We start from the raw sequence: 20,705 nt of genomic DNA, 5'->3' as shown, positions 1-20,705 counted from the left end.
TGTGCTGGTGTTTGTGTGTTGTGTGTGTGTGTGTGCATGAACATACATGTGTGTGCGTCGACATACATATAAATCTATTTATATATACATGCTTACATACCGATAGATACACATACATACATAATATATATAAGTGTGGTTATTTCTCATGCACACGTGCACACACACACACACACACTCTCTCTCTCTCTCTCTCTCTCTCTCTCACAAACACACACCCACATGTAAATATATATTATCTATAATATTATGTTTTATTATATTTAGAGACGTATACCTATATATACATGTGCATTTATAAAATAAATAAACACATATACACATATATTTTTAATTAATATTAAATTTTAACACATGGGGATGCATGATGAGGTGTGTTCACTTTTAAATAAGTGTATCTTATATACAATGTCTTTTGTCTTCTCTTTTGCATATATATGTATGTGATTGTGTGTGCACATACACACGTATGTGTGATTGTGTAATGTCTTCATGTGTGCATGTGTTGTGCAAGTGTCTTGATTGTGTGTATGTGTTAGTGTGTATTTGTTGTGTGTGTGTGTGTACATGGTGTGTATGTTTTTATATATGTGTATCCATAGCAAGTGTCTGCATGTACGTGTGTGTGAGCATGTGAATATACTCGTGTGTACATCTATGTGTGTGCATGTACAGGTGCATATGTGTGTGTGTGAGTGTGTGCATGTCCATGTGTGTGCACATGTACTTGTGTATGTGAGTGTATTTATGTGCTTGTGTGCATGTATACACATGTGTGTATGTGCAAGCTTGAGTATGTGTGCAAGTGTGCATATCTCTATATGTTGCATGTGTGTCCATGTGTGCGAGTGTGTGTATGTGTTTATATGCGTGTGTGCACGTATCATGTGCTTGTGTCTGTGTGTTATGTGTGTGTGTGTGTATGCATGAACATACATGTGTGCGTCGATATATATATAAATCTATTTATATATACATGCTTACATACCTATAGATACACATACATACATAATATATATACGTGTGTGTGTATGTATATTCTCTCTCTTACACATGCACATAATATATATGTTTGTGTGTGTATTGTGTGCAAGTGTGCATATCTCTATATGTTGCACGTGTGTCCATGCGTGCGAGTGTGTGTATGCGTGTGTGTACGTAGCATGTGCTAGTGTCTGTGTGTTGTGTGTGTGTGTGCATGAACATACATGTGTGTGTACGTATCATGTGCTGGTGTCTGTGTGTTGTGTGTGTGCATGAACATACATGTGTGTGCGTCGACATACATATAAATCTATTTATATATACATGCTTATATACCTATAGATACACATACATACATAATATATATGTGTGTGTGTATCTATAGGTATGTAAGCATGTATACAAAGATTTCATTGAAAGATGTGAGATGAGATCTTCTTAGATTCAAATTCAAAATTGCATTAGAAGATGTGAGATTTGGCTCCTCCTCACGCTTGCAGGAGGAGTGGTTATTTTGAATTAGCCCCACCTCCTTTGCCCACGTGGAGGGAGGTGGGGTTGTCCTTAATCCTGTATAGATACACACACACACATGCGCACACTCTCTCTCTCTTCTTACACTCTCCCACACATAGAAGCGCTCTCTCTCTCTCTCTCTCTCTCTCTCTCTCTCTCTCTCTCACGCACACATACACATATGTAAATATATAGTATATACAATATTATGTTTTAGATACATAAATCTATACATATACACATATACTTATACATATATACATGTATTTAAAAATATAAATACAAACATCGACATAATTTAATTAATTTTGATTAAATTTTAATGTGCGGAGATGGGTGATAACTTGTGGTCACTTTTAAATATATAGATAGATATATCATACACACATCTAAACACACACACACACACAAACATATATATGTGTATATATATACATACATATGTATGTATGTATATATAAATGTAAATAAAAACACACACACACACACACATACACATATACGTTTTCTATTTAATTTATATTTTATTAAAAGATACTTTTTATTCTCTTTCTCTCTCTTTTCACCCTCCCTCATTACATCTCTCTCTCTCACTCTCTCTCTCCAAGTCTGCGCCATCTCACCAAGCACATTCTACACAGATGCAGATGTACGCACATGCATGCATATACTCTCTCTCTCTCTCTCTTACACACACACACACACACACACACACACACATGTACACACCGCACATACACTAATCTAAACGCACACTCTCTCCTCCCACACAAACTATATCCTACATAGAAATTATATGTCGCCTCTCTCTCTCTCTCTCTCTCTCTCACTCTCACACACACACACACACACACACACACATGTACACACCGCACATACACTAATCTAAACGCACACTCTCTCCTCCCACACTGTAAACTATCTCCTACATAGAAATTATATGTCGCCTCTCTCTCTCTCTCTCTCTCTCACACACACACACATACATGTACACACCGCACATACACTAATGAAAACACACACTATCTCCTCCCATACAAACTATCTCCTACATAGAAATTCTCAGCCTCTCTCTCTCTCTCTCATGCATACACACACACACTCTCTCTCTCTCTCTCTTCACGCACACTCTCTCTCTCTCCCTCTCTCTCTCTCTCTCTCTCTCTCACACACACACACACACACACTTATAATTTTAATTAATTAAATTTTAGATTAAATTTTAATGGTAGGGATGAGTGGTGAGGTGTGCTCACTCTCAAATAAATGCATCTTTCATGTAATCTCTCTCTCTAAACACACACTATCTCCTCCCACACAAACTATCTCCTACATAGAAATTCTCAGCCTCTCTCTCTCTCTCTCTCTCTCTCATGCACACACACACACACACACTCTCTCTCTCTCTTCACGCATACTCTCTCACATAAAAACTCTCTCTCTCTCTCTCTCTCACACACACACACACACACACACTTAAATAGATTTACACATATATATAATTTTAATTAATTAAATTTTAGATTAAATTTTAATGGTGGGGATGAGTGGTGAGGTGTGCTCACTCTCAAATAAATGCATCTTTCATGTAATCTCTCTCTCTCTCTCTCTCTTTCTCTCTCACACACACACACATACACTATTTATATATACATGCTTACATACCTATAGATACACATACATACAATATATATAAAAGTGTGTGTATCTATAGGTACATGTATACAAAGATTTCATTGAAAGATGTGAGATGAGATCTTCTTAGATTCAAATTCAAAATTGCGTTGGAAGATGTGAGATTTGGCTCCTCCTCACGCTTGAAGGAGGAGTGAGTATTTTGAAATAGCCCCACCTCCTTTGCCCACGTGGAGGGAGGTGGGGTTGTGGTTAATCTGTATAGATAGATGTTTGTGTGTGTATGTTAATACTGTCTTTTGGCTTAATAAATTGGCTTCTCTTACGTCTCTGTGCCTTCACGCAATTGCCTTGCCCCACGTCCTTGCCTTGAGTGCCTCCAGTTTGCTTGTTTCTCTCACCTCAGCTTTGAGCTCCCTCTCTGCCCATTGCGTTCTCTGTAACCTCGCTCTCGCTCATGGAAGGAATTAGGGACGAAGAACCGATTGTAACAGCGGGCCCAAGCCCAGAGCTTGAAGCCTCTGTTCCGAGCTTGTTGGCATGGCACTGGGTCAATCCTCTTATTGCCCTTGGTAATCGCAAGATTCTTCAGGTCACTAGTCACTAGTCTCTCTCTCTCTCTCTCTCTCTCTCACACACACACACACACACCCTCCCTCCCCCTCTCTCTCTCTTTCTCAGGGGCGCGCTCACAGCCCTCCCACACTCTCTCTCTCTCTTTCACGGGCCCGCTCACAGCCCTCCCTCCCTCCCTCTCTCTCTCTCTCTCTCTCTCTATAGCACGCACGCTCAAAGTGGCTTCTCTCTCTCTCTCTCATGTTGTCAAAATGAAAGTACGAAATCGATTATATCGTATGAAAGAAACTTGCCGATCGGAGTTGCTTTTCTGGCCTTGTACCTGTGTGTAGGCAGAAGATCTCTACGACTTAACCCCCAAGGACAGAACACTCCATTGTGAAGCACAATGGAAGAAGGCCATCGAAGAAGAAGAATTAAAGTCGAAGGAGCCAAAAATCAGAGTGTGGGCACTTCTTTTCAAAACCTTAGGCAAGGCTTACTTTATGGCAGCGTTATGGAAACCTCTCTCGCTGGTTGCCGTCCTTGTGCAGGTAATTACAAGTCAGTACTCTAGATTGGCCGATGGGCAAGAGATCAAATTGCATTGGCAAATAATTAACATGACTTTTCTATAAAATGCAAGGCGGATCCATGTTTACTTGTGGTCTTCTGTTCTGGTCCTTTTCAATAATATATTGTATTCTACCGCGCAGGTATATGTTTTGAAGGTACTCGTGCAGGTTGCAGAAAATCACGCTGGGCATTTTCACTGGTGGAAGGGTATGCTGCTAGTGCTAGCCATGTTCGTTGCATCAACGGCTCAGAGTATGTCACAAAACAATCTCTTCAATTCTAGCCAAAGGATAAGCATGCGAGCACGTGCGATCGTCAGCATGGCTGTCTTTGACAAGGTTAGTTTAAAACCGTAGCTAATTACTTACAAAGACTACAAAACGTACGCAATTAATTATTGCAAGAGTGCTTCTTCCGTGAGTGTTTCCGAGAAAGAGAGAGAAGAGAGAAAGAGAGGTGTTTTTAACGTCATAGCCCATGGATGACAGAATGTATTATAGACACTTTGTAACATGGCGGATCATGATGTACCTTGGGTACGTGCTGCACTTGTGAGATCTCGGTCGTCCAAGAGAAAGCGATCTTGGCCGTTGAGAAGGGAGACAACCTGGCCGTTAAGATGAATTGAATCTGGGCCGCAGGATCGTATTTGATCCCAGCCATTCAGATGAATTGAATCTCCACCTTTAGATCGCAATTGATCGTGGCCGCTAATCAGAGCCACACCAGATGAGATCGAGGCCATTGAGCAGAGAGAGATCGTGGCCGTTGAGAGCCAGACCATCATTGGCCTGGATATGCGCCTGTAGGAGCAGCAGCCAACGATTGCATAAAACGACGGATGATCAGGCCCTCTAAAATGCAGCCAGCCTTCTGATTGTGCGCCACAGAGGACTCACCCTGTTGTTTTGCAGGGAGGGAGGCAATCTTCACCGATTTGCTGTGTAGGCTGCATGGTGGGCTTCTACACTTTCAGTTGCAGAAATCGTGCTCCACGATGATACCATGATGAAATTAGAAGAGAACTGAGTAGAGTAGGGAGAAAAGCCATTGAAACACACACACACACACACAGAGAGAGACTAACTATGCATAATTATTCATTGAAGGTTGGCCACGCTCTACTACATTGTGTGCATACATAGGGCCTACAACCAGTTAAAAAAAAAGAAATTGTATTAAGATGCTTTTCCAAGGTCTCTTGGATTAAATTGACGTGTCGTTCCAACCACATATTAACCCCACTCATATTAAGGTTTGGAACCTTAGTGTAGGGTAGCTAATTTTTCCCACTCTCTCTCCTCCCGCGCCCCCGGACTCCGCCTACACTCCTTCAACGCCTCTCTCCTTCTCTTCCATCTGCTGCCCTCCACCTGCGCTCCTTCAACGGGCTTGTTGTAGCACGCCCCTCTCCTTGCGCTTCTTCTCCATCGCCCGCAGGCCTCCATCCCTCCCTAACCTTGGCCGTCCAGCTCGCCACCTATGGCGGGGTTGTTGCCTTGGCATCGGAAGATGGCCGTGCAGTGGTTGGACACGTGGGACATGTAGGCTGAGTACCTCTCAGACTTCAGCTACAGCACGAGAGACAGGGAGACAGTCGTGCGAGAGAGTGAGAAAGCGCGGAAGCCCCCATACATGCAATACGCCAAAAGAGAGAGAGAGAAAACATGCAATTTGACAAGTGTTCTAGAAAGGGACAGCAAATGTAGGTCTACTATTAAATTTTACAGAAGATCGCGAGAAAAAAAATCAAACAACTAAAACCTTACAGATAAGCTAAGATCGCAAGTAATTTTTATCACACTAATTAATTAATTAATAAATTGCACCCATAAAAACGTTGTGGGTGCATATTGACATGGACAACCAAGGCATAAGGAAAGCAGAGAAAAAAGAAATCTTAGATTTCTAAAAAATAAGAGGATTTTTAAAATCCTTTCGATTGACCTTTTGGATTCTTTGTATTCGATTGACCCTTTGTATTTCGACTTCCATTCCTGCGTATTAACCATGGACAACCAAGGCATAAGGAGAGGAGAGAAAAAAGAGATCTTAGATTTCTAAAAAATAAGAGGATTTTTAAAATCCTTTCAATTGACCTTTTGGATCATTTGTATTCGATTGACCCTTTGTATTCCGGCTTCCATTCCTGCATTTCACTTCTTAATGTCTTTTACATACCACAGCAACGCACAAGGTGAGTATGAGTACATATATATACATATATATACATACATATATATATATATATATATATATATATATATATATATATATATATATATATATACCAACTAGGGGTCTGCATGCAATGATTGGACTACTGATCACCCTTTTAAGTGGGTTTCCAGGTTCTTTTGTCTAAGTTTACTGCCACCGTCATGAAGCAATGTATAATCTGCCAAATGTGACATTTTTACAAGCATGGGAAACTTAGAATAAAAACAGTCTAGCTGGCCAATGAAATCCTCCAATGTTCACACATGCTTTAGGGAGAGGAGGTGTCTTGAGTTTTGTCGCACCCAAGCATAACATGGTTTAAAGTGGACAATTTGCCACATTTTCAATACAACTTACTCTTACATTTTTTGTCTTAAATATCATTTTTGTTCGTTCAAGACACACACACACACACACACACACACATTATGCTTTGTTGCAACTGGGCAATGAGAATACATTAGGACTGGTATTGCAAAAGAATTTATGGTCTCATACTGGGATAAACTGGCTTCTTTCTCACAACTGAATTTATAAATGAAATGTGGAGCAATCAATGCATGGATAGTAAACTGAAGCAAGGTATTATTAAGTTACTAACTAAGCAAACTTTCTCTAGTTCTCTAGCCCACTGGAGGCCAATTACTATGCAAGGGCATCTCCCAATTGCCTCCTTTTGATAATGGATCTCAAAAGTGAACTCGTGCATGACTCAACCATCTGGGCTTCCAATCCCTTAGGCTGATTACAAACATACAACCAATGGTGATCTGTCCACACTACAAATCTTTTTTTCCAAGTGCCTACGCAAAATTAGTGGGTTCTATCTCTTGTATTGCTTTAACCATGTATGGGATATATATCTATCATATCTAAACTAGTGAAAATAGGGTATGATCTAACTTGAGTAAACTTACCTACACTTAGGATCACTACAATGTGTCCTCAAAATAGGCCTAGTTCTCCATGCACCACAAGTAATAACTGACAAAATGCCAAGCTCATTACCAAGGCTCGGCTTGGAGCCACTTATAGAGTCACCACCCTTATAAGAGAGACCTATTGACACATTAGACACAAAAAGTTAATCTATCCTTTCCTTCCCTTTGTGTGATACATGTAGTACCACAGGATGATATGTCTACATTCGTTGCATTTATCCTTAACCATATATTATGTAAGATCCCTCCTACCATCTTACAGAGTTTATGTGCAGTAAATTACGACTAGTAATTTTTGAGAAGATATATATATATATATCTTCATCTCTTCTTTTTCTTCTTCTTCTTCTACGAGGATAAAAACATAGTAGGGAAACACATAAACTAATACCGAACTATACATACAACAATCAGCCCATAGCACGACTTGCTCAATGAAATGGAATGGATTGCTAGCTAAATTGAAAGGCCTGAGTGATAAAATGGACAAATGTGTTGCATAACAGACAAGCCCAACACCCCCATCGCAGCCCGCAAGAGGGATGGCTGCATAGCCATGAGCGAGATTCTCATATTACTAGAAGAGAATTAGGAAAGAGCTAGATGACAAGGAAATCACCAATATCAAAGCCAAACATAAGGCGAAAATTAAAGAGCTTAAAGCTCTTCATGATGATACCATGGCCATAAAGGTAATAACAATAGTCGAAACCCAGGCTTCCATCAAGGAAGAATGGTTGGCCACAGCAAGTACAGACACCTTCTATAGTACAGTTCGTCTCGTCATTCAGTCCTTCTCTGCAGGCAGATTTCTAGTGTATGGGTGGTGACTTTAACATGCTAAAGTTGACCGATGACAAAGTAGCAAGTGGCATGGCACGTTATCAGGTACAGAGTACTCGGCATGGGAGGAGTTGATTTTGGCTCTCCGGGACCCTTGGCATCTTCTAGAGTTTGGTCGTAGTCCTGAGAGTCTGTGTTTCTCCAGATCTAACAAGAGGACTACCGGCCCCAACCTATCCAGACTCGATTAGTTCTATGTTGCCGAGAGTGGGCTTGCGGGCACGACTGCATGATTGGTATCTTGGGTGGCACTACTTTTTCCGACCACGCACCAATTATTCTCTCCCTAGATGACCCTTGCAGACAAGACAGATAGTTGGCTTCCCAAAGCAAGAGAGGAGTATTTGTAGGGGTCTTGCCTCTCTACAATAGCTTCAGGAGAGTTCACCAGATAGCCTGTGGATTGAGAGACAGTTGGCTGCCCCGTTGGAGCTCTAATCCATAGAGGAGCGGCGTGTGGAGTACAGATACCACATCAGATCTTCTTTTTGGACGTAGGCAGGAGATAAGGTCACTAGAGACTTCTTTGAGATTGTAGGCCCACACAAACCGAGAGAGGGTATCCACAAGTTGAGGAGCCCAGATTGATCCATCATTATAGACAACCCCCATGTGTGAGCCGTTGCCACAGATTTCTTTAGCACTCTTCTCACCGGTGCTCCCATTTTCTTACACGTGCTGGACGCATGTGAGCAAGTGTGGTGGGACACAAGAGAGGTGGTCCCTCTTGCTCTTAGGACTTTCTTGCTGAAACCCCTTCACGACTCAAAAGTTGGTTGAGGTTATGACATCATTAGCGAGGGGCAAATGCTTGAGAGAGGACAGTCTTCTAGCCTCTTTATTCTTGCGACATTGGGATCTCATGGAAGGTGGTCTCATGGGTGTTGCCTTATGGTTACATGACCCATGCTAGAGAGGTTGACTGAGGGTTTGATCCCCTTGATTCCCATAGAGGGGGGTGACAGATTGGAGATCCGGTAGTGGAGACCCATTATCCTCCTAAGGACTACTTACAAAATTCTGGCAAAGGCCATCAAACCAGAGATTGTAGCCCTTCCTCCCCAACTTGATTCATGGTACACAGACTGGTTTTGTTCAAGATCAGACTATTCTAGACACAACATCTTCACCTTCTGGGAGGTGGCTGTGTAGGATTTGATTGTGCTCCTTTTTTATTTCATGAAAGCCTATGACAGAGTAGATTGGGGCTTTCTAGAGGGGACGATGTGTAGGACGGGCTTCCTAGAGATGTGGTTCCAAGGTGTATCAGGACTGTACTCGGCTTCTCATAGCTAGGTTCTTATTTAGGGTGCTAGAGGTGATAGATTTTCGCTTTCACGAGGCAGTTTGACAAGGGTGCCCTCTAGCACCTTATCTATTCCTTTTCATCACATGACCAATGCCATGAGCAACTTTCTCTCCGCCCAGGAGACCAGACTCCAAGGACTACGTCTCCCCATCTGAGTGGTGCAAGAGGAGCTTCTTGATTTTGAGTTCTCTTCCGAGTTCGCCGATGACACAGCAACATACCTGTCGGGGGCAGAGGGGAACGTCCAAAGATTTGCCGAGGCGATTGAGATTTTTTATCGTGCATCTATAGCATAGATCAACTGGCACAAGTTGTGCGGATTTTGGGTTAGCTCATCGCTTACCCTGACTTGGCATCTAGTTGAGGCTTTTCAGTGGGTCCTAAGGTGAACTCCAATTTGTTACCTTGGATGCCAGGTTGGCATTGACATCTCCTTCGAGCATAGCAACAGCTCGGCCCCCTTCTTCTGAGCATTTGGAAGAAGTTGTTATACTAAAGTTTGGCCACCAGGTTTTCCCTAGCTGGGCGGGTAGTGGTGGCAAACCAGGTTCTTCTTGCCACCATGTGGTACATTACCGCCTACTCGTCTTTCTGTCGGGGGCATGTACTTGGTCAGGTTCAGCAGTCGATCGAAAATTATCCATGGGCCGGTAGTAGTTGAGCAGCGATGGGAGAGCCAAGGTGGCCTGGAGAGTGAACATTCAGCAGCCGGCCGCAATAAAGAGGGGGCTTGGGCAAATTGATTGTTCGAGGTCTTGTTTTGAGGATGATGAGCTAAAAGAACTGGCATGTGGCTACTAAGTGGGGTCAGGGACCTTCGTGTAGTAGAGGTCATTAAAGTTGCTCATTTGGAGCTGCATCTCTGTGGTGGTGAGCGTGGTGTGGGGATGTCAATGTACGGGAAGTTATAGATGGGCCCGTTGCCTTCCATGCACAAGAACTTGTGTAGGGACATCCATCTTTTTGTTTGGCATGCACCTAGGGTCAATGTATACTTCTCTGGGTGTAGCCATGGATTCTCACCACATTTGGTGGGGTCATTGAGGAGATAGGGTATATGCCACTTGGATTGGACACCTATGTGATAGTCCCTAAGATCATTGAAGTGCTAGTCTCCTTTGGTATGTTATGGGTGGCCGGTCTTCCACTGGGTATATAGGTGATCCATGTGTTGATTCACCAGATGGATTTTGGCTAGTCGCACGATGTATTAAGGCGGTTATGAAAGTTAGGTACCTTAGAATGTTAGGTCCCACATATTGGTGGGTAGGTATGTGAGTTGCTCTTCATGGATAGGCAAGGACACTTGTCAGTCCTTCCCATCGTCTTCACTGGGGCTTCTTCCTATGTAGTCAGCTGATGCTGTCTCATTGAGATCGGGCTCCTCAAAGTAGGTATGGAGGATGATGCAGATGAATTGGCAGGGGGGTTATGGGTGGGGTGTAGAGTTAGGCCCGTTGGAGTGGTGGGTGCCATGGCTTCAGGAGGATCACTCATGGCTGGGGTTGGGTTTGGCTCTTGTGGATATTTTTTGTCACCTAAACTATGAGAAGAGTCTGCCGCCTAGGTATGATTGGTTTTGTTGCACCAAATATCTGATCTCAATCCAAAAATGTTTTTTCTTGTGTCCTCCGGCAATATTGACATCGCCCTTCAGTTCTTCTTGAATATCCACTATTTGCTTCCTGCCTTACTTCTTTTGGGCTTTTGCTCTTTATCAGCATCCAAACCTAAATTGGAGTCAGAGTTAGAAGTGTCTTCACTAGACACTTCTAACTCTGAAGTGTCTTCACTAGACACTTCAGAGTTAGAAGTGTCTTCACTAGACACTAGAGACTCCTCTTCCTTCTCTCTTTTCCTTTCTCAGACTTCTCCTTCTTCTTAGGCTCTTTCTTGCTCTTCATCAAGATTCTTTTTGCTCTCATTACTACTGCCACCACTTGCTCAAATGTGAGGGTTTCGAATCAAACAAGGCCACAGCTATCTAGAGCTTTGTTCGCAATCCTCTAATGAACCATTGGCTCACAATAGGGTGTTGTGCTGCTGGGCTCTTGGCTTGAACCAATCTCATTAGTTGGTTGCTTTACCACCCAATGTTGTTTAAAGAACTCTTTCTGTTGATGAGCCACTAGAGCTTTGGTGGCTAAAAGTGTGGCTTCAAATGAGAAAACATGGGCATGTGAATCTTCATCACTCTTCCCTTTGAACTTTGGTTACTTCAATTTCTGTTGTCATCTCTTTGGTCTTCTTATGTTTGGTCTTGTAGCTCTAGTTGTTCTTCACCATTGCTTTATCCTAAAAATTCTTGATCTTCTTGAATTTCTTGATCTTAGAGCCCATCTTCCTTCATAGCTTCTTGTTGTTTCTACTCCTGCTGCAAAGGTCTTCTCTCTAGAGTTGATTTGTGTGCTATTGCTCACCACCATTTTTGTCTAGTCTTGGCTACGTGCGTTGGTAACGCATAGATCTAGATGAGTGTCCATCATTTTCCATTCAGCCTCCATGCGCACAACTTCACTAGAAATCACTTGTCATAACCACAACTCTAGCTCTCATGTCATGACGTAGTAGAACCACACAACACCTTCTAAGACATGGTTAGACCAGTACACTCCGCTCTGATCTTCCTATCGAGGTTTCTTCCAAACGCTTGACACTTCTAAATCTCTAGCGCTTCCTAAATTCCCAGCAGTTCAGTTCCCATTGCTTACTTCTCTCATTCATTCCCCCCAGCACTCATTCCCTAGTAGAGTTAGATTCCCCATGAGTTATTTGCCCAACAAGATCATCGACACTTCAGTGATTCTGGGACACCTAGCTAGCTCTCCTGAGTTGAGTTGTACGACTATGCCTAACACAATTAGTGGGTAAAACATGCTCATCATGTTCACTGGTCTATGTGAACATGTATGCTCTAGAGATTATTCTAGATGAGGCAAAGTACTGTTCGGAATGAGTCTATATAGGAGAAAGGAGTCCCCACTCTAGCTGTTAATAATGCAACAAAGACTGACTTGCTTGAACTACAATACTCATCTGCATGCTTACAATTGTGCGAAAATGAACGTTCATGAATGTTAAAGAAAATCACACATGATATGCACAATTACTATTGTGGACATCACATATATAGAACACAATGCGCAAATAGACTGAATCCATTAAGTATAAGACAAATAGTTAGCTTAGGATACACATTCTAACTTCCATTTCTTACTTAGGCAACACAAGATAGTTTTATCACTATAAGTCATGACTCCCTCCTTACAAGACTCATCAATAACATGCCACACTGGTTAGTCTAGTTCCCCCCCTCTCTCTCTCTTCTATCCTATGCACTACTTTTTATTCCTCTCCGCTCATCCGGGTACTACCCACCATTATAAAAGGTTGTTGCCATGAAAGACTCTGTTGGGTCATGAGGAGTCCGCCAGGTGAGACCACTACAGGTCGGTTGATGGTAGTGAACCATGGGGTTGTTCTCTCGCCACCATTATTTGTGTCTACCCATGAGCGGGTTTATCTATTGTGTCTTTGTAATTGCATCCAAATGTTTTCCTATATGTGATAACCTATTTAGAAATCATGTGTAAGTTTGTTATACATTCTTTAATGGAACTTATTAACCTATTAGGACATAGGGTCATATTAAGGTTGATAATGGAGGCCATGTAGAATGCATTAAGACTGCCCAGGGTTGGCCATGCATGGGTCAAGCATAATGCTACAGAGATGGAACTAGTGGTGTTATTCAGTCCCACAAAGCTAGCAAAGCCCCACTGGCAAACCCCCCTACTTAGTCACCCCTGCCAAAGCTATTTGCAAACCACTTCACAGAAGTAGACATTAGCATTCTTCTGAAACTCTATAGGCCTTACAAGGAGCAAAATGCAAAAGCCGTGGTCCAAAATTTTGCTCAATTGGTATATAGAGAATTAGAGAAACTGCTGACTCTAGGAGGGCAATAGCAAACAATGTACTATATTTGCTAGACTTCTTGTCTAATAAGCATTTTTTTTAAAACAATAGAGACACTACTCGCTATATTTGTTGAAGTGGTGCAATAGAGACACTACTCGCTATATTTGCTGAAGTCGTGCAAATGTTGAGTCTAAATAGAGCATAAACATGTGGAGATCAAAGAACACCTCAAATGCTATATTTTTTAACTAGAATGGTGAAATTTATCATTAAAAAAATCATAAAAATTGTATATAAAATTCAATGAGTCCAATTTGCACAACCAATAGGTTACTGACAAATTCTTTATAGTTGAGATTGAGGAATAAATTGTAAATTGAACATTAGGTCAAAGGACACTTGAAATGATACGTCTTAGCTAAAACACCTCAATGCATTTCCATACAACAATTCTATCAAAATACTATGAATTAAATCAAGGACAAAGAAAGAGTACTAGCATATTTTAGAGTTAAGTTCTTCTTCTTCTTTTTGGGTAGAAAGATATATAAGATTTCATAACCAGAATTTTATTTCTTGATGAGTGATCTGACTTGTATTGTTGTTTCTTGGCAGTTACTTTCTTTAAAGCTTGTAGCCTCAACAGGAAGCAGCGATGGGACGGTGCTGAATCTTATCACTAATGACACACAAAAGCTAATTGATGCAGGAACTCATTTTCATTTTGGTTAGCGTTCTTTTACTTGCACCTTAATGTCTTTCTTTTCCTTATCTTCCAATTTCAATTGAAATGTACTTTTTTTTGTACTAATTTGTATTTCTCACTAACTTAGCTTAGCCCTATTGGGTTCTTTATTCGGGGTTTAACATGCAACAAAAATCATATCTCCTTTGTCATTAGTGACCAATGTGTATTTTTATCTTAAGATGCATCATGTAGAGAAAGCCAAATAAAAGAGGAAATCTTCGTTTCCATGTACGAGTGTCACAACCTCTGCCAATAAACTCTCGGAATGTCAAAAGGGTGATCCCATAAGCCTCCCAATGCTATCTTAAATTAGGGACTCTCTAGATTTGTCCTCCCAGAACCGAGTGTTTGGCATTCCGCATAGTGTAACTAAAGAAGGGCATGCTTTTTGTGGGATGAAAAGCATCCCTCCACTCCAAAGGGGGTTTTGTTGGATATTTGGAGTTGTGTGTGTGTGAACACACCTTACGTGTGTTAGTTCATGTATGTGTGTGAACTACCTCTTATAGGTGGATAAGTGTGCATTTAAGGCAAGTCTTTGAGGTTGGTACAACCCAAAGGCTATAAAAAGCATTGTACTTGGTGTATCAAACATCAATCAATCATTGAGTTTTGCAATCATCTCTCTCCAGAGCATTGAGTTGTATAACCCAAGGCTATAAAAAGCATTGTACTTGGTGTATCAAATATCAATCAATCTATCATTGTGTTGTGCAATCATCTCTCTCTAGAGCAGTGAGTTTCTCTCTCTTCTCTCTCTCTCTCTCGTAGTGCCTGTACACTGTCACCATGGAGTCCTTCAAGCCACCATAGCTACCTGCACTCTAGGGAACCCTAACCCTAGCCTTGGGATCCTACTGTCGTTAGGGCAGGTCGGTAGGCAGACCACCAACATTGTGGTCTGCATCATGAGTTCTGACACACTCTCCCTTGGTAGTAGTGGTAGTTTCCCTAGCTCCTGGAGAAGGCGGTCCTCGTAGTTACGAGGTTGCAAGGTGCGGAGGAAGTTCTTCCTCAGGGTGGCCCAGTCCACAAACTGGTCGGTTGGGAACTTGGGAACTGACTGAACCATTTGTCTAGAGAGCCTTCCATAGTGGATGGAAAAGTACCAGGAAGGCATCCTCCCGGTCAAGACCACGGATTTTGCACATGGAAATGAATTGCCATATGTGGTCATCTACATCTTCTTGAAGGTGGGAAGCTTGACATTGTGCAACACTATGGAAAGGGGTTCCTAGCCAAGAGGGTTGGCTGGGCCACCAGCATTTTACGAAAGGTGGGGTTACCCAGGTTGGCCACCATAGGGAAGGGTGAAGGAGTACGTGATTGAACCTCTTCCGACTATAGCAACGTATTGAGAGAGGACTCTTGGCTGGACTGACTGGGCTAGCACGAGAGCATGTATTGGGAATACAGAGGACACAGAGACAAGAGGTGAGCTAACAGGACTCCATGTTTCGGGTATCCCATTGGACATGCCAAATTTTAGTGTGCTTGTAGCAGGGTTGGTTGTCCGTCACACTAAAGTGGTGGTTTTCCATAGGACTATATGTTTAGAGTCCTTAACGCTCAATGACACAATGTACACTTAAAATAGACTAAAAAGGACTAAAATGTAAGATAAGCACAATGACAAGAATACTGTAAACATTACTTGAATTACTCCTCAGAAACTCTTACATGCCCTTTACTATACCGTGCATTCCTAGCATTGGACACAGTGAGTTGGACAACACACGTGCTAGAGTAACACAGTGACTACAGGACTCAATGAACAAGACTATATGATCCCAAGGATAAGTTGAGGAATCATTAATGGTTCCTGCGGAGTCGGTGGCATCTTGTAGACTAGATGATCCCAAGGATGAGTTGAGGAATTCTTTTAATGGTTCCTGTGGAGTCGGTGGAGTTGGATGCCCATCAAGGCGTCACTGTAATGCAGTGCCTTCAATGTTGGTGTGTTATCCTCTCATGTATCCGTTGGTGGTGCTAGGAGATCCGTTCATGGATGGTCCACCAAATACTCCAGCCCAGATGGTCTAGTGTGGGCACCCTTAGTGGCTACAATGCCACCAAATATGTATGTCTAAAGGGGGGGAGAGGACGTGCTAAGATGTCTTTGGGGGCGCGTTAAATACAATGTTAAGTGGATCAGAATGTGGAGCTAGAGCTCCCCTTGTCTTGCTGCCTATCACCCCCCCCCTCCCCCCCCCCCTCCCCCCCCCTCGTGCCTTGAGTCACCCTCCCGCTTGCGCACACAGTGCGCCTCAACCTTCCGCCCCTCGTCTCTGCTTTCGCCATGCCGTCCTTCCAGAGCTTCCCACGCAGCTACCTCTTCGCACCTCAATTGTCGTTTGTTCGCCATCTCCTTCCTGCTTTTGGCCAACCCTCCACCTCTGTTCGTCCTCCCTCCGTTGTGTACTGCTCTGCTGCTCCACCCGTCGCCCCCCCGCATGCCGCTTCATTGTCGGTGTTCTTTTTTCCACCAGCTGTGCCTCTCCGCCTGCCCGTCCTTCCAGTGTTCTTTTTTGCCAGCCACTCTGCGCCCGACTCTTTTCTGTTAGCTTCTCTTTTTGGCTCTGCTTGGCCTCTGCCTCTCCAGCAGCCCTCCTTTCCACACCCTTCCTTTCCTTTCCCCTTTCTGTCATTAGGTTACAATGATCAGGCAGCTGTCGGCTGCCTTTGGTCTTGATTCACTTGATCCCCAAGTAGGGAGGCAACAGGTTGGAGATTTGCCAGTGGAGACCTAGCACCCTCTTGGGAACTTCCTACAAAATCCTAGCCAAAACCATCAAGCCGGCTGTAGCCCCACCTCCCAGATCTGATCCATGGCACGGAGATAGGTTTTGTTGAGGATAGGAGAATCTTGAATAGCATCTTCACCTTTTGGGAGGCGAGCCCATTTACGTCAACAAGACTTAGCGATTCTCCTCTTTTGGATTTCGAGAAAGCCGACGACAGGGTGGATTGGGAGGGGACTTTGTGTAGGATGGGATTCCCCGCCACGTGGGTCCGAGGTGTCTCTTCCCTCTACTCTTCCCTCTCATAGTCAGGTCCTTATCCAGGGTGCTTGGGGTTATAGGTTTCCACTTTCTTGTTCAGTACGCCAGGGATGGCACGTGGGTCCGAGGTGTCTCTGCCCTCTACGCTGGCCTCTCAGAGTCGGGTCCTTATCCAGGGTGCCCGGGTGATAGGTTTCCGCTTTCTCATTGACTACATTAGGGATGTTCCCTTGCGCCCCTCTTCCTTTGTGGTGGAGGCGATGAATCTTTTTTTAGCTTCCCAAGAGACCAGACTACAGGGCCCCAAGCTTCCTACAAGATCTGAGGAGGATGTTCATTGAGTACGTTAGGGATGTTCCCTTGCGCCCTTCCTCTTCCTCTGTGGTGGAGACGATGAACATTTTTTAACCTTCCCAGGAGACTAGACTATAAGGCCACAGGCTTCCGATGAGATCTGAGGAGGAGCTCCTCGATTTAGAGTTTGCAGATGAAACATTGGCCTACCTCTCCAGAGATGTGGAGAACCTCCAAAGGTTTGTGGATGTAGTTGAGCTCTTTTGCTGGGCCTTAGGCACAGAGATCAATTGGCACAAGTCGTGTGGATTTTGGTTAGCTCATCCCCCCTACCTTGGTTTGATGACCAGTTGAGTCCTTCCAGTGGAATTCGAGAGGTACCCCCATTCGCTAACTTGGCTGCCAGGTTGGAATTGACATCACCTCAGAGCAGCAGCTTGCCCCCCCTCTTTTGAGCATTCCGAAGAATCTTCTTTGTTGGAGCAGGACCACGTTCTCCCTCACTGGTCGAGCAATGGTAGCGAACCAGGTCCTTCTCATTACCATGTGGTACATCACTTCTTGTCAGGCCTTCTCTAGGGTGTGTATTGGTCAAGTACAATGGTTGAACCGCACCTTCCTTTGGACAGGCAGTGATGTCAGGCCGACACGGGTCAAGGTGGTGTAGAGAGTCATTATTCAGTCTCGCCATAGAGGCGGCTTGGACATTATTGGTCCTTCTATGCAGAACAGAGCCCTTCTAAGCAAGTTGATCATCAGAGGACTCCTCCCAGGTGGTGAGCCTTGGGAGGCCTTTATCATGGCCTGCATCTCTGCCCACACTCCAGTTCTTGGCGGTCCTTGGAGCCTGAGCCCGTGATGGATGTTCACAAAGATGGGCACCTACGGCCTGTGCCTAGCCTTTGAGGGACCGATTCGCAGCCAGCCTCTCCCGAGCATTTGACCGCATTCGTTCTGCTCTTCACCATTCTCCCCTAGTCCTAGACATGGAGAGACTTCGACTGCCGCTGGTTTGGAACCCCTTGATTATGCTTCCTAGTGGCCACATGCTTGGCTTCGGTCCTGACATCTTATGGGGCACATTGAGCGAGCAACCGGCCCATTCTCCTGGAGAGTGGCTCACATTCAGACGGCTCCGCCAGAGGCTTAGGAGAGGAGCCTAGATGGGATAAACTCACCCTCAACATGAACGACTTCATGCCTCTTGAGTGGCTCGTACCGGTCCAGGATCTACGTCCCCTTGAGTGGACAGGGGTTTTTACCAAACATCATATCCCGATGGCAGTCAATGGTTCAGATGGAGGCACCCTCATGACTTTCTCTGCAAGGCCACAAGGCAGATTGAGCCGATCCCAGAGGGTGAGAGTGATTGGGTTTCATGACTACAGATGGCACATTGATCCACGTTTGGCTAAAGTGGGCAAAGAGAGATCTTGGAGATTATGATTATGGGAGGGCTGACCATTGATGTGTCTAGAATGGGATCCTGGTGAGTGGTAGTGGCACGATCCCTTCGCTCCCGAGGATGCCCTTGCCGACATCCTTTTCTTTGAGTACATTATCTGTATGGGCCGCAGGACTCAGATGCTAGAGGTTCACAATACGCTGGCAGTAGTAGCAACAACACACTCACAGACACAAGGCATTCCCACACACTTCCTTCGTGATTTTTGGAAGCGGCTGTGGGGCAACTTCTGGCCAGAGAAGTTTACTCTTTTCGTGTGGCACATAGCACACAGGAGCTGGGTGTAGGCAATGGCAGTTGCAGCTCGGTTGGCTCTCTGTTCTAGCTGTGGACACCCTTTGGAGACACATCAGCATTGCCTTTGGGATTGTCCCAAGGCACAACAGGTTTGCTTGTGGATCTTCCACATTTTTACCCTGGACTAAGCACCAGTCCGCACCATCATGTGGGGGGTGAAAGAGTGCATAGAGTGGAAGCATAGAGCGCTAGAGTGTGCTGAATACAGAGTGCTAAATACAGAGTGCAAGAGAGAGAGAGAGATGGAGAAAATATGCTGAATATACTGAAGCAATATAGTCCCAAGCAAGAGACACAAGGAGTCTCATAAGTGAGGGAGCAAAAGATATACAAGACAAGATAAAAAAGTAAGAGGCCAATCCACTTATTAATAGGTGGGGAGAGCTGGCCGACTCAATGTAACACGCGGAAGCTCTGGGAGTCTTCTTTCAGCCCTAAACACTCTTGGAAACCATCTGATGCATAACGCAGATATAGAGAGAGAATAGAGAGAGAGAAGTGCTGGAAATTCAGTATATTTCTATGATACAAAAAGGTATCTGAATCTGCAGCCATGGGCTGCCTTTCATAAAAGGTGATGACACCTAAATCTGTCCCCTATGGGACCTCTAATGATCCAATCCCCTAGTGGGAGAGAATGATTAAAGCAATGAGCTCTTGGACCTTTTTATAGCCCCTTGGGATCCTTGGGAAACTGGCCGACTGCTGGTCGGCCAGTTCATATATTCATTAATCTCCTTTTTATGCAGCCGACTGCTTATATTCCTTGTTCATGATGCGTTTGTTGCCCACACTCTGCTGACGTCAGCCGACAGCTCTTCTGGCAGCCAGCATCCTCTGTCCTGCAACCGACAGCCATCTGATCCATGCCTTGCTTCAATCTACACTGTAAAAGGTGCTCTGTGCTCTGTGCTCTATCTACCTGGTTCATTCTCTTTATCTGGTTGCCTTTTCTGGATCTAGCCCTGAGAATGTCCATGGCATCTATGATGCACATGACATCCCCCTCTGCTAAACTTGATGACGGGATTCCAACCTGCTCTTGGATGACTGTCATCATCCCAATCTTGTCCCGAAGTCCCTCTGTCATCATCCATCCTTGGCAAACCTTTTTTTTCTCTGAAAACCCGGCTTGTTCTCCAAACCACTCTGTCTCAGACAAAGATCTATGCATCTGGTCTTCCTCTAGTCCACAATCCATTCCTGCCCTGACTCTGAACACCGTCTTGGTCTTCTTTCCTGGAACAGAGTCTGGCACTCTCACATCACCCTTGGAATTCCGCAAACCTCAAAGCCTCATTCTCCTATAGTCTTGGAAATGTCAAGCACTTTTATCCCTTTTGGATCAACCTCCCTTGGGACCGTTGCCTGAGAACCTATCTGGCTCACGGAACTGCCA

The 20,705-nt window shown here is 44.0% G+C and overlaps 1 protein-coding gene across 1 annotated transcript in view; it reads left to right on the top strand.

Moving 5' to 3' along the window:
* Nucleotides 1–3,500: 3,500 nt before the first annotated feature.
* The window catches only part of LOC147620197 (uncharacterized), a 107,943-nt gene continuing 90,738 nt past the window's right edge, over nt 3,501–20,705 (top strand). The window contains exons 1-4 of the mRNA XM_086772395.1: nt 3,501–3,727; nt 4,044–4,244; nt 4,407–4,604; nt 14,116–14,227. Of these exons, the coding sequence (XP_086628521.1) occupies nt 3,593–3,727; nt 4,044–4,244; nt 4,407–4,604; nt 14,116–14,227 (646 nt within the window). The 5' untranslated portion in view covers nt 3,501–3,592. The remainder of the gene's footprint in view (nt 3,728–4,043; nt 4,245–4,406; nt 4,605–14,115; nt 14,228–20,705) is intronic.

This window comes from Cibotium barometz, chromosome 32 (genome assembly GCF_041138505.1).
Source record: "Cibotium barometz isolate CiBa-2024 chromosome 32, ASM4113850v1, whole genome shotgun sequence".
NCBI lineage: Eukaryota > Viridiplantae > Streptophyta > Polypodiopsida > Cyatheales > Cibotiaceae > Cibotium > Cibotium barometz.
Note: the sequence above shows the minus strand (reverse complement) of the source record. Positions and strands in the feature narration are given on the sequence as shown.